At 40.8% G+C, this 15,226-nt stretch overlaps 1 protein-coding gene across 1 annotated transcript in view; it reads left to right on the plus strand.

Moving 5' to 3' along the window:
* The window catches only part of med30 (mediator complex subunit 30), a 38,626-nt gene extending 25,001 nt beyond the window's left edge, over window positions 1–13,625 (plus strand). The window contains exon 5 of the mRNA XM_083925553.1: window positions 12,891–13,625. Within this exon, the coding sequence (XP_083781679.1) occupies window positions 12,891–12,986 (96 nt within the window). The 3' untranslated portion in view covers window positions 12,987–13,625. The remainder of the gene's footprint in view (window positions 1–12,890) is intronic.
* The last annotated feature ends 1,601 nt before the right edge of the window (window positions 13,626–15,226 follow it).

Genomic DNA, 15,226 nt, shown 5'->3' on the forward strand with positions numbered 1-15,226 from the left:
AACCTTGAAGTATCATGTTTAGGGTCGGAAAGGGTCGGAACACTTTCAGACAAAAATCGTTGGGAAGTTAAGATGGGGAAAATGGGAATTTCTGCACAATTTCAATTGAACTAGCTCTTATAGCATGTTTTCGTTAAAAGTATGCCCATTTAGTTGAATTGTAGCCATGCGCTGACTGCATTCAGCAGCGCTCACTTCCAACACGTGTACAGATCATTTGCCAGCATCCCATTAAATATGAATTCAGTGTAATGAAAACCCTCTGTATGCACATTGCACTGTCCCATCACATGTGCAGCCCACACGACTGCCAACACGTCTGCACTGTTGGAGCCAGAAGGCGACATGCTTGAATGTAGATTTGATTTCATCACCGGAGAGAATATATTATATATTTCTCATAATTCAGTCAACCAGCAGATAGTAGACCAAAGCAAAATCGCTGTTTATAACATAACAACTTCTGCTATTTTTTTTCTAGCTAGCTGTTTGTTGATCATGCTAACTGTAGTTTTGATTAATCAGTGTTCATTCATTTTACTTTTTTCCTATCTGTATATACATCCTGAGGGAACCCCTTATTTCCATTTTATTCCCCTTATTTGCTGTTGATTCCTGTGGAAACTTTCCATCTCGAATCTTCCTGGAGTTTTGCAACCCTAATCATGTTTACTCTGAGCGTGAGAGGAAGCGTTCAGCTCGGCCTCAGATGATACGAGCTCCTGACAGACATCTGAGAGAGATGAAAGAAAGACGCCCTGTCTGCTCTGAGATTGAGATGGCGGGATATCACTCTGCAAATGCCTCAAGATCAACACTCACACATAACAAGTGCACAAGACATGCACGATCACACCTACAGTACATACAAACACACAGCAGAACAAATATACACACACATCATCTGCTCCAGTCTGCAAATCAGCCCTCCAAGCAAACCTTCCCTCTCTGCAGCTCCGTTCCGACTGAGCTCTGCTCTCACTTTTAGCCCCCCTGCCATAAGCTAGCTAGTTAACAGCGCAGATGTCAAAGAGGAAAGACCTCTAATTAAACGGAGTGAGTAGGAAGCCTCAGCTGTTTGACACTGTTTAATGCTGACTGATGTAGCAGTGAAACTCCCCCTCGAGCCCGACTGATGCATCTGTAGGCTGATGGTATTGGCTGATATCAACTTCACAGTGTTATACTGGGGCTACCGTATAGGTATATGTTGGTAGATATGCAAAAAGAAGTTGTGTTATTGCTGCATATTATACATTTTATCCTTCCTTTTGTCTTTTTATTTATTTTTTTAACAATTTAAAGATATTTTACAAACGAATACTCAACAGAACAACTTGTAGTTTTCATTTTCAGTGGAAAATGATCAGTTTCTCTCATTATTAATCACTATTTTAACTATTTCCCTTCATTGTTCTTAATTTAAGTTTTAAATATACTAACTATAATGTTTTTATTGTTGGGAGAGTTTAGTGTTAAAGCCATTCTTACCTTTCTGGCATGTTGCACAGCACTTAGTAAAAATTTGAAAATAAACAACTCTGCCTCCCTCCAAAGTCCCGCCCTCTTCTCCCTGCCTGACCTCTGACCTTTATTCAGACCCAATAAAATGATTGGTCAGACTTTTATCAGAAATATATGAGAATTGAATCGTAGAGTACCATATGCTTATTAGAAGCATTGTAAGATTACAAAAGAAAAGTGTAAAAATGCCAGAAAGGAGTTTCATTTCATTTCATCTTATACTTTCTTTTACTGTCATCTTTGACAGTAAAGTTTATTGCTCAAATGTAGGAACTGGTCTTTAGAATCTTGATGCAACACCCTTTCAAAGTACTATTTCCAGGTCCAAGCGTCATATTTCTACAACGTAGCAATGCTGTTTCCAGTTTTTTGAACATATCTGAGTTTTAAACGACAGAATTGTCATTTTAGCCTTTTCCAATCGATGAAAATGATCGTAAAAGGTTCACACTCACATGGTTCGTCCATTGTTGCTTGTTTTCTTCAATGGAGCATTTGGACTCGGAAATAGTGTTTTAATACCAGATACTTTATTGTGCCACTGTAGATTTGTCACTACTCTTTAATAACTAAATTTTGAAGAAATGTGTTTACTCGGTGTTAAGGCTGGGTGATATGGAGAAAATCAAACATCACAATATTTCTGACCAGACTGGTACCTGTAACTGTGGGTTTAAACGTCCGTGCTTTAAGCGATCATGCATTTGCAGTCGACACACTTTGAAACCAGAAGGTTGTGATTTCTCCTTATCAGTCCCCAAGCTGCTGCAGCTAAGCTGCTGCTGTTTACAAATGAACCCTTTTGCTCTCCTGAACTAAGTATCAACTTAGATATTCACTCAGGCACACGAGCGTCTTGTATTTTCTTAGGTCTGCAAAAAAGGTAATTACTGCAAAATGTGATTTCAGCAGTGAAATACACATTTTCTTAATATGCCACTTAGCCCCTTCCCGGTAAACAAAGCTGTATTTCTTGGATTCTGCTCTGATGTGCAATTTTGCTGATGGTTAAGTTGCTTGCATGGCTGCCCCTCTTTGGTTTTGAAGCAACAGCGCTCCAACCTTCTTGCCCCTCATTTATTATCACTGGGAACCAAATCACAAAGGAATCAATCGATGGGTCTACCTGGCGGAGACTCAAGTGCTTAGGAGAGGGCGAGGGGGCGCCTAGCCTCAGATACCTCTAAAAGGCTAAATCGATAGCAACCGTTCTGCAGCAGTCGGCTGACACTGCAGGCTTTCCACCTCAATGCTGAGGACGTATTGAAAGAACCCCTTTGGTAGGTGTATGCAAGGATGACAACATGGCTATTGTATTTCTGCCACCCCTGGAAGAGAAGGCTTTTATCTGCCTTCAAAATCCCTTTAAAGGCTTCATTCTCCTGGGAAAGCCAGTGCCAAACACGGAGCACGCTCGCACTTAAACCTCCCCGTTGAGAAAAGGCCATAAAGTTTATAAAGTCAATTAAGACTTTTTTAACTGATGTCAGGCAAATTAAAGCTGCTTTGCCCGGCACCTTTGGGTATACTCTAAGATGGTAAACCAGGGCCCACTTAGCGTCACAGGACTCCCCAGGCAGGGCACAGAGCAGTAAGAAGCTTATTTACCCCAAACTCACTGGTGCTTTTTTTAAATTTTATTTTTTTTATACAAATTTTAATGTTTCCTTCGACTTTGATGGGGAGATTTCAAGTAAATAAATATCTAATTCCAGCTTCTTAAATGTGAGTATTTCCCGGTTTCTTTCCTCCTCTATGACAGTAAACTGAAAATCTTTAAGTTGTGGACGTCGTTAGAGGGCGTCATCTTGGGTTTTGACATTTTTCACCATTTTTCTGACATTTTATAGATCGACTAATTGATTCATCTAGAACATGGGTGTCAAAGTCAAGGCCACGCCACAGCCGCCTGCTGGTGTTTTTCACGCATCAAAACTACATTACCCACAATGCAACGGTAGCCCGCAAACTCACTGCAGCGCCGCAAGTCGGTCGCCTCGGCTTCATTATTCATCAGCATTCAAGGCAGATGTCATCTTTCAGCACCCTCCCCAATAATGGCTAAACGGAAGGTGGACGATGAGAACAGGATGTTTCAAGCTCGGTTGGAGGCAGAGCACATGTTCACGGAGTTAAAACGCAAAGCTGTGCGTCTTTATCTTGATATTAAGGAACACGTTTTATTTTTGAAGGACATTTTATTTTTTGCTGTTTGCCTGTTGAAAAATGTTTTCACTTGAAATTACTGACAGAGCGGTACAAAATATTGGATTATTCATTTAATTATTAAATAAAATACGGTACACTGTGTTAGGTCTTGGTTCAATAGGTTATATGCAACATTTTAATATGTTTTAATAAACATTGAACCAGTCCGGCCCTCGGCTTGTAGCAAATTTGTTTGTTTGTTTGTTTGCTCTGGTGTATTTGACTTTGACATCCCTGATCTAGAACATAATCGACAATGATAACAGTCGTTAGTTGCAGCCCTCAAAAAGGGAAATGTCCCGGGTATGTTGTCCATTATGTGGGTTGTATGAACAGGGATACAGTAGTTTCCGAGGTTGAATTACAGAGTTTTGGTTGTCTAAGCTGTTACTGTAGATACATTCATTACTAAAAGTGTTGGCCCCTGGAGTTGATTTGTCCTAATTCTTCTGTCTAACAGGGAGTTGCAGTTCCTTGAGGACATTTTAAATTTTTGCATAATTTAGGGGATTGCTGGTTTCTGGAAAAGCACCGCTCCTCATAGCGGAGGCTCCTTTCCAAGTTTTTGTCACACTTATTAATTAGGTTTGACCTGAGTCCCTGCCAAGACGCTCCATCTCACTGCCTGAGGACAGCGAGGGATTTCGCCTCAGCCTCTGTTAACCATGTAAAATATAAGGCAGAGTAGAGCTGAGGGTATTGAGTGTGGATGGTGATGGAGGTTTCAACCTGCCTCATCTCTGGTAGTGATGATATAGGAGGCGAGCTACAGGAGATGCAGTCACATGCTCTTCTCGCCTCTTTATTGGGGTTTTATAGCGTTTTATTGACTTTTTTCCAAGGACTCGTTCTTCTTTAAGATACTTTATCATAATGGACGTTGCTTTAAAATTGATCTTCTTTTGAATGATCTGGTATCGATTCATAAAAAGAAATGTAGATGTTTTCACTCATGATTCTTGAAGGAAAGGATGCAAAGAAATTAAATAAGGCCCCAAAGTTAGGCTACATTTTGGCTCAGGGAAAACTGCCATGGCCATTTTCGAAGGGGTCCTTTGACCTCTGACCTCGAAATATCTGAATGAAAACATCACTCAATAGTCACCGACTGAGGAGTCTTTATTGTGTTGACTGTTGTAATGCAAAGTACATTAATACACTATTGGAACTCGTCCCTTCACTCCTCTCATCTTCCTCCTCTATCCCTCTATTCTTCCCCTCCTTTCTCCTTCTTCTCCTCTTCCTCTCCTCTCTTCACCTCTCCTCCATATTCTCTCCTGTTCTCTCCTCTCACCTTCTTCTACTCCTCCTCTCCACACCTCTTCGTCTCCTCTCCTATCATCTTTGCTTCCCCTCTTCTTCCACTTCTCCCTCCCATCCTTTCCTTTGTTTTGCTGCCCTTAGCTCTCTTTACTTCCTCTCCTCCCTATTCTCTCCACCTCTTAACTTCTCTTCCATATTCCCTCCCTTGCCTCCTTTCCTCTCATCTTCTCTTCTGCTCTTCTACTCCTCTATCCCTCTTCTCTACATCTCCACATTTATTTATCATCCTTCTGCTCTGCTTTCTCCTCCTCCCCCTCCTCTTTTCACCTTTTCTCCAGCTTTTCACCTTTCCTCTCCATGATTCTTCTCCTTTCACTTCCTTCTCCTTTCATCTCCTTTCTTCCCCTCTCTTCCACATTCCCTCCTCTCTTCTTGTCTTTTCTCCTCCTTTGCTTTCCTCCTCCTCCATTTCCTCTCCTCTATATTCTCTTCTTTACCCCACCTCTTCGATTCTCTATATTTCCTCTTCTCCTACCATCCATTCCTCTCCTCTCCTCTCCTCTCCTCTTCCTCTCCTCCGCTCTCCTCAGCCTCTCCTCTCCTCTCCTCTTCCTCTCCTCTCCTCTCCTCTTCCTCTCCTCCCCTCCCCTCCCCTCCCCTCCTCTGCTCTCCTCTGCTCTCCTCTCCTCTCCTCTCCTCTCCTCTTCCTCTCCTCTGCTCTCCTCTCCCCTCCCCTCCACTCCTTTCCTCTCCTCTCTCTAATCCCTTCTCCTTACTCTCAGACACTTACACTTGTAATTCCCAGCCAGATCCGTCGGAGTCAAAGCTGCGATTTGAGTCGTCAGCGACAGGGCGGATTAGCAGAGGAATCCTGAGTGAAGGCACGTCTTCGATCCACTCGCTATATTCCCCCTCTCTCCCCTCCTGTTGTGTGAGGGCGTGTGCGTGCGTGTAAATTTTAATCTAAGTCATTTCTTCCTTGCCATTATCTTAAAGCTCCTCATCAAAAAGCAACACTAGGGTTTTTAATGTGCTCGGAGAGCACGGTGGTCATGTTTTTAATTGGAGATAAAACGGGTTAAACGGCTGAAAAGCAGATGAATACCTCATCTTATTCATATAATAATATAATAACAAGATTAGCTTGATTTTTCTATAATGTTTCATGGATACAAAAGAAAACCACTCCAATCGGCTTTAATGTGGAGATAATGCAACAGAATTAATTAATACAGAGATGCCAATTATCAAGCTTGATAAGCCTGAAGACGCCTGTTGTTTGTTGGCCTACATTTGACAAATCCCAAGTGTTTACAGATTACGGTGTCGGGCAGAGTTGTTGCATCTGATGTGTCACTGAGCGGCTTTCTAGCAGTGATGTATTGAAGTTACAAAAATCCATTCACTTTTAATTGAGCGCCGTCTCCAACAGGCCTATAATGTGAATATATTAATATATTTTGTGACTAATGGGTTTCAGGTCGGGGGATGGGCTTTCTTCGGCCTGAGCCAGGTTCGGTTTTGAAACGACACACAGAGATACAGCAGTTTGATCTTCTCTTGTGGCAAAGTTTCACTGGAGCAGATTTTTAATAGAGAGATTTTGATGAAAAACTTGTGTCTTACACCCTTCTACTGAGGACAACTGCTTTGATCTGATTTGGATGAGTAGGGGAGAAGGGGAGCATGATGAAGAGAGTCTGAGAGAGGCAAACGGGGAGAAGCAGAGAAGGATGGAGGAGACGGGAGTAACAGCTCTTCATCCGTGTCATTTAAACAAACTAGTTATCATCTGTCCCGTTAGCTCAGAGCTCTCCGTATTCTTCTGTTCTGAAAGACTTCAGCTAATGATGGAGCTGTTGTCCTCTACTCCACGATGCAACACCCATCTATTTATAATCGCTGATTATTTTATCACTGAGATCCAAACAGATGGGGTTGTTTTAACGTTGGTGGTGAACAGAGCATCAGATACTGTCGGGTTAAAAGCTGCAGATGCTATTTAGTTATACCACAATGTATTCTAGTTCTCCTCAACATGTTACTCAGAACAAATCCAGGACTCTAAGGGGACCTAATGTTCACTTTTGAGAAGCTTGAACCAGCGAAAAGTTCTCATTTTTGCTTGATAAAACAACTCGAATGATAAATCAGTTGTTAAAATTACCAATTTTCTGTTTATTGAGATTGCACTCTGTAATATAATCATGTCCATCACAATATGTCAAGTCTGGAATATCAGTCCAAGACCAAATATATTCACTTTACTGTAATATAAGCTGAAGAAAAGCAGGAGATAATCACAGTTAAGAAGCTGAAATGAGGTGATGTTTGGGGGTTTCCTTTATTAATTACTTAAATTATTACTATATTATCAAAATTGTTGCTGATTCATTTTCAGCTCCATAAGCTCAGGATGATAACCCATAGTTTTGGAAGCTTGGAAGATTAAACAAATGTAGGTCAAACTCTAGGGACACTAACTTGTTTTTAGAATCGGTCCTTACTGGATATTAATCAGCCGTAAATTACAGCTACTCTGACGTGTCCATCAGGCTTAGCTGCAGTTACAGGGACTGGAATCGGATTTGTTTTTCGACCCCACTCTTGCGATGACTGTTTGCCAAAAACTGTCCCATAAACAAACTACTTATGAGTCCATGTGACTTTTGTTTACAAGGACTGGTTTGCTTGTAACTAAACTGTGTTTGAGAACGGGCTCACCCTGGTTTGTCCTCTGCCCAGATGTGCTGTACATGCACCTGAGAGCTTCCTGCAGTTGGACGCTGTTCATTTTACGTGACCTTCTTCTGCCTTCCGGCTCTCTGATTGCACACACACATCTTAGGTGTGCACACCTACTAACATGTAATAAAAAATGCCATGCAATGTTTCAAAACAACTTCCAAACAAAAAGTCGGGAAAAAAAACTCGTGAATCTTAGCCAACGTTAGCTAACTGTAAATGTTTAAAACTGCCTTCACATTAAAATGCATTTATTTGAAACATATGCAGTAGGACAGGACTGATGAGTCATTATCAACATTTTTTTGAAGAATTATTCTTAAAATCCACTGGTTCTTGTTGATAAAATGTAAGGATTTGATGCTTTTCTCTCTTTTATGTTACTGTGAATTTAATATATTTAGGTTTTGGGCTGTTGGTGAGACGAAACAAGTTGTTTGAAGACATTAATTATGGGGAATAATTTGTTTTTTCCTTTTACAGCCTAGAGACTAGAAATTAAAACAATAGTTGGGGGCAAATAGTTGATAGATTAATCAATAATGAAAATTGTAATTAGTGCAGCCCTAATCAGCAGTAACTTGAGCTCGGTGTAGGAAATAAACAGAACAAAACCAAAAACTCTGGCCAAAGTCGTTCCACTTAATGAGGTCAGTGTTGTTGCTGATACCTTTGGATTGAATCAGTGCATCATTATCATAGACTTACGCACACACACACACACACGCACACACACACACACACACACACACACACACACACACACACACCAGACCATAAACATTTGCAAGGCTGCAAACACTCAGATACACACTCACGTACACACACAACTGTATCTCCTCTGTGCATGGCAATCTCCATTTCAACTCCATCACGGGTCACTGTGCTTTTCCACTCTCTCCTCTGCCAGTCCGCCGACGTCTGCCAGCATTTCCTGGTTATATGAAGCAGGTAGGCAGCCTGCCAGTCTGCAGGAGGCCTTCGGAGACAGGAGCTCAGACAGCGCTTCCTTGTTTACTTTCATGAGTTGTTGACTGGCCACCTTGCCGCGGCCGATGCTGTGTCAGAGCGTGTCAGGAGAGGCCTACTGCGGATTGAAAAGGCATCAAAACATTATTGTGGGGCCGAGCCGCTGAGTGGCAGGCCAAGAAATGAGCGAGTGTATCCGCTGTATTCCTCAAGAGGTGTTTTAGTGTGTGTATGTGTGTAAAAGCTTGTTCTTGAGACAAGAAAGAGATGGTTCAGAGCTCCTTTTCTCTTCTTTGTTCTCTGTAGTATACCCTTTTTTCCCCCAAACATTGCATTATAGGTGTGAAGGATTAGAGAGGAATTATATCTCCCTGAGGTTGCAGAACAATTTCTGTGATAATAGCGGTCTTGTTAAGTATATATCAAGATATGCCAGCAAGCCTTTTATGATGAACGTGTCGTGAAGGCTTCGCTGCCTCCTTCGTCTTTTTTCCACTGTGAAAAATTTGAAATTTCATGTCTGGTTTAAAAAAAAAAAGCAGGGCGTTGATTTCAGTGTAGGAATCTGAATTCAGGAGTAGCTCATTTTGTGTTTTTAAGCCAAATGTGCCCAGTGATACGGAGTCACAAGAGCGCCACAGAAAATAATAAATATGTAACATAAAACGAGGTTAATGGAGACCTATAAAGAGGAGTAAATAAAAGAATAAACAAACACATATGGAAATATTAAGACAAATAAAATCTGCATGTTTGTTTATTCCTTAATTTTTGTTCATTTATTTGTCTATTCGTGTGCCATGAAAATAATAAATCTGTTAATTAATAAAATCAATAAAATTCAAAAATAAATAAATATTACAGATGAATTATATTTTATGGAGCTACAGTGGCTCCATGCAGTTACGCTTGAAAACAAAGATGAAAATATCTTATTTAAAAGCTTTATATATATATATATATATATATATATATAAAGTTGTGTAAAAAGTGTTTGACTAAAATTACAAAGGCTCATGGTATCATCTCATTAATCGGAGTAAATGACCGAGTTATTTCAAGAGCTTGCTCATCAGGGTAATGAGGCATATCCCATGCAATACACACACACATGCACACACACACACACATACACATACACGCACACACACACACACACGCACACACAGAATTGAAGTGAAAGTCGAAGGGAGAGATAGAAAGGGGGGAGGAAGAGGAGAGAGAAAAGAGTGAGAGAGCTTGAGAGGCAGTGAGAGCCCCCCAGAGAGGGAGAGAGCGACTGGAAGGCCTCCAAATGCTCCACTCTGGAATATCTTCAAGGACAATCAGCTAAACAGTTGATATTAAGAGAGCTGTGTGAAATCGATTACTCAAGGTGTTATCTGCGCTACAAAAATGGCTGGTAATTAGTCATGGCTAAAGGAGTGTTACCGAGAGAGTGAGATGGATTTAATCTTAATAGATTTCGCTGCACTGCAGATACAGTAGCTCCTGAGTGAGTGAGCTCTCATCCCACCTCGCTCCCTCTCTCTTTGGCTATCTTTCAGAAGAAAAGCAGCTGAGTAAGTAGCTGTGATGTACTGCTGTTGCTAAATTTACCTGAACCTTCAAATGTAGATGTTTTGCTCGAGTTACTTGTTCAAAGGCGACACACATTTGGCAGCTGTACCTGATTTTATTCTGACTCTCCAGCAGCAGCAGCAGCTCTGGAGCCATTATTTGTTTATGTATAACGCTCAGGCATTGAGATACTTCAGTCGACGGCAGCTGTTGACTTAGAGATCTTGGTGGTGCATTCAGAGGCAATCAGCGGTCAAAGCGCTCAGTGACTGATGGGGAGATTGGCTGTTTGCTGATCTGTGATTTACTGTACAAGCCCGAGGCTGGCCAGATGTGTTAGCTCAGCGATTAGCAGAGGCTCGGATGGATGAAGTCAGATACTCAGTATCTGGGGAGAGGTCAATAGGCAGGTGGGAAAACTGTGTCTCTTGTTTGATGGAGGAAGAAATACAAAGAAATAAGTTAAATGCGGCTTTCAAACTTTCATTAATCCTTACCCCATACAAACTGTCAGGGATAAGGCAGGTGTTATCTTAGTTTTGTTTTTTACTGTCATAAATCCCATGAAAGGAATAAAACCAACAGTACATCGGTCCGTCTTTCTACTTTGACTGCTGTCTTTGGCACTCTACCCCAGGCCCATTCATTCCTACTGACGATGTAACTCTGTAGAAATGAGTCACAGATATAATTAAATGTTTAGTCTCCCTAACTCCATGGCTGTGGGTTTGTTAATGTTGGTCAGACGATCCACTAAATATCTCACCAACTATCGGATGGACTGCCATTAAACTAAAACTCATTCATGTTTTCCAGACGAATCATCAGAATGACATTGGCTCATCGGTGATTGGTGATGAATGTACCAATTCTTTGCTTTAGGACCAAATACCAGCAAAACTAATAACATTACCATTAGCTGTACTTTCTTTTCAATGCTAATGAGAAAATGTTTGCATGCTAACACGTAGAGCTGGACGTCAAGACGACATGTATCATCAAAACAATATAAAAACGTCTATCTATATATGTATATATGTTTCTATGTAGTTAATACCACAATGTCAAAAACCCAGTGGCTGAACTGTTCTGAACAGAAATATTATAATATAATAAAATTTAGAAATGAGTTTGCATTTATTCATCTTCAACCAGTTATATCCCGGGGTCGCTGGAGCCAATTTCAGCTGGCATCGGGAGTGAGGTAAGGTACAACCTGGACAGGATGCCAGTTTATCGCAGGGTACATAGTGACAGACAGCTGCAGACCAATGACATGTCGCCAGGTGTTTGAGGGGGAAGCCGGAGAGCAATTACGCAGATCATCAGAAAGGATGGCCTCGCCGGGATGCGAACCCGGTCATATGACATCAAATACATCTGCGTGGGTGTTCTCCGGTTTCCTCCAATCGGTCGCTAAAACGTCTATCGTATGTATGTTTCTATGTAGTTTATACCACAATGTCAAAAACCCAGTGGCTGAACTGTTCCGAACAGAAATATTTACGTCATTTGGACAACTTTTTTTTAATCAAATGAGAAAATACTTTTGATTTTTTGTCAAGTAATTGATTCACACAGGATTATAGAAAATATGCTTTAGCACATGGCTACTTCATATAGACTACTTATTTAATGAATTACCCGAAAACATGCTATATCGTGATATACAGTATATATATCGTTATCGAGATTGAACCTCTAGCAGGTAAGACGATTTTGGCCCGGCCTTACTAACACGCTAAACTAAGATGGAGAACACATACCTGCGAAACATCCGCTTGTTAGCGTTGTCACTGTGTGCAGCACTGCTGTGTCTAAGGCCTCATGTAGGAACATGTTAGTCAGTGCGACAGTGTGACACATTAATGTACTTTTTGTATTTTTTTGCACAACAATGGAGGTCCTTGGCACAGAGGAATAAGCTATTTCAGGCTCTGAAGACACAGACAGTTCTTAGTTTGATCAATTTGTTGTAAGTTTTTTTGCCACACTCACATTTGGCATTAGTTATGAGAATCTCCACTTTATATTGAAGCATTAAAACATTTATTTCAATTCTTTTCTTAACAATAACAACAACAATGCATTGGAGTTATACTAGATTTGAAGACAGGAAACAGAGTCTTCAAATGTGTTTCTCTGAGGATTTCCTGCTGGGAAAAACCTCCCTGTTCATTTTCTCGGCAGCAACAGCAGCAACAGTCATTAGGCACAAGATTACATCTGGAACCTGTTTTCCTCTGTAATATGGTTAAGTAAATTATATTTTACAAGGCCTAACAGTGGTGTAGGAAGTGTGAAGTTTGTGCTGTGTTGATACCAGCGTGATGCTTAAGTAGAGCTGATGGGGGAGGGGGGCGACTTGTTAAGTTGTTGAGTGTGTAGCAGCTCAGATCTGGCTCTGTGGGACTTTTTATTAATACCAGTACTACACAATGTGCAACTTTAATATCCTGAAAGCTATGAATTATTTGTTTTCTGCTGAAATGTAATTTCTTTGATGTTTCTTGGTTGTTTTGTTTGTGTAAACCTCCAGTTTTATTGTTTCAGCAGACAAAAAAAAAAACCAAACACATTTATATTTTACTTTTTTCCCTTTTTGTCATTTTTTACTGCAGAAGCTGAAGCAGAAAAACCAGCAGCTGAAGCAGATCATGGACCAACTCCGCAACCTCATCTGGGAGATCAACTCCATGCTGGCTGTCAGGAGCTGAGCCACATACACACACCTCAAACACACAATCATGTACAAAATGTGCACAAACACACACATTTATAACAAATAATGGACAGGAAGATTAGGTTGTTAACTGGACGAGTGACAGGGTACCACAGGCCGGCTGAGGCTGCACTTTACAGAAGAAACTGGGAATATGGCAATATCACCCCGTTCCCTGAAGACCACGTGAAACAAGAGAAGATAAAACGTGAGGAGACACATGAAGACGAAAGGGCTTGACACCACAGCGAAGTGACATCAGTGTGGGCGATGGCAGAACATTTTCTGTCTACCTCGATATTCTGCATTTCAATCAACATGATGACTGAATTAATCTGAAGAGTCGATATATTATGTTTTATCTATTTGTAGCTCAATAGAAGCTTTATGCCTGTAGAGACACACCGATATATTCTATTTAATCCTAAAGTACTACCGTGTTTCAGAATTGTGAGAACTCTAAAAAAAGCTTTTATACGGCCCCTAAAACCTTTAATAAGAAAGACAAACACTGTGGCAAAATTACGAGTGTTATCCTTACTATAGTGATTTTTATCTGATGTGATATGTAAACTCATCGTTCCTCTGCTCTGATTGGACTTGACTTGTTAAGATTCTGCTGAACTGCTATAAATCTTCCGGGTTTTGAAGAAAGGATTTTTCTGTGTCTGTGTATCTTTTGTTTATTGTGTCCATATTTATCCAGCATCTAAAAATCCTGGGATTCAAGCTACATTACAGCTATGTCTAGAGTCCTAAAAACCCAGAAAAGTGTTTGCATTATTGAAATAAGGTCTGTGATTAGCTGCAGACAGTTAATATTTTTGTCAGTCATTCATCTTCAACCATGTATCCCGCGGTTGGAGTTGCTGGAGCCAATCCCAGTTGACATCGGGCAGGGTACAATCTGGACAGAATCCCAGTGACAGACAACTTCAGAGTCATTATATTTCACTCTACTACACGGATCATTAGGAAGGGAGGGCCCAGGCCGGGATGCGAACCCACGACCTACTTGTTATGCGGCGACAGCGCTAACCACTACACCACTGTGTTGCCCACAATACAGCAGTCATATGACACAAAATGCATCTGCGTGGGTAACAATTGGCTGAAGACTACAAACGTCATCACACTGAACACCATCAATCCGTTGGAAGCCAACTGTGGTGACGTAGAAGTCACGTGGCTGTCATGTAGCACTGATAGTCCAACGTTACCTGTTATTAAGCGGTGTTCGTTTGTGAAGATTATCTTACTGAACAAAGGTTTAAGTCTCATAAACCTTAGCTTATTTTCTGCAATAATTCAACATCTAATGAAAAAATCCCATTGGAGTTTTGTCAAAGGAATCTGGGAGATGTTAACTCACGGGTTGGCCTACACAAAAATGCATCCTCCCTGCAGCACTTGAATGTCAGCAGACACGTAACATAAGAAAACAATCTTGATGCACATTCCTTGTGACCGAAATACACACACACACACACACACTGAGCGGAACATTTTACATCGTAAAAGTCAACTTGTAAAGAAAACGCACTGAGAGAGAGAGAGAGAAAGGGATTCACAAAGGACCTCATGCAATACAAACATGAAAGACGAGATATCTGAGTTCATGTGCACACAAACACACAATCACATGGCACCACTGTCAGGTTACAGATATGCACCAGCATATATTGGTGTCAGATATGGGTGTGTTTAATAATTCAGAGCAAAGCCAGGGTCGTATCTAAGATGTGTTATGAGGAGGGCATTGTCCTCAGGGAGACGCAGAAGGCCAGATGCAGCATCGGAGCAGCGGGAAGGCTTTCAGCAGTGTTAAAGAAATCAATTCTCTGAGTAGTAACTAATAAACCCCTCTTCAGTGGTCTAATACAGGGGCGGTTATTTTATCTCTAAGGACACTGCTAAGTTATTACTGTACAAATGTAGTGTGTTCTCATTCAGCTGAGGCAGCTATCAGGGACTGTGGAGTTGACCACGCACACTGTCGCAAATGATGAAGCAAACAAAAATGTGCTGTTGATGTAATATGTGCTTGGGTCAGCGTAAAAAAATGAATCCTCATATAGTGACTAATTGCATTGTTTTTTAATTTCTTTATTAGATTTTTTGTGACGAATTATACAAAAACCTTTTTTATGACATTTATGTGACATACTATGAGTTTTTTATTGACATTTTTTGCAAACTATACTATTAGTAATATATGTATAGTTTATAAAAGCT

This window comes from Echiichthys vipera, assembly GCF_963691815.1.
Source record: "Echiichthys vipera genome assembly, chromosome: 13".
Taxonomy (NCBI): Eukaryota; Metazoa; Chordata; class Actinopteri; order Perciformes; family Trachinidae; genus Echiichthys; species Echiichthys vipera.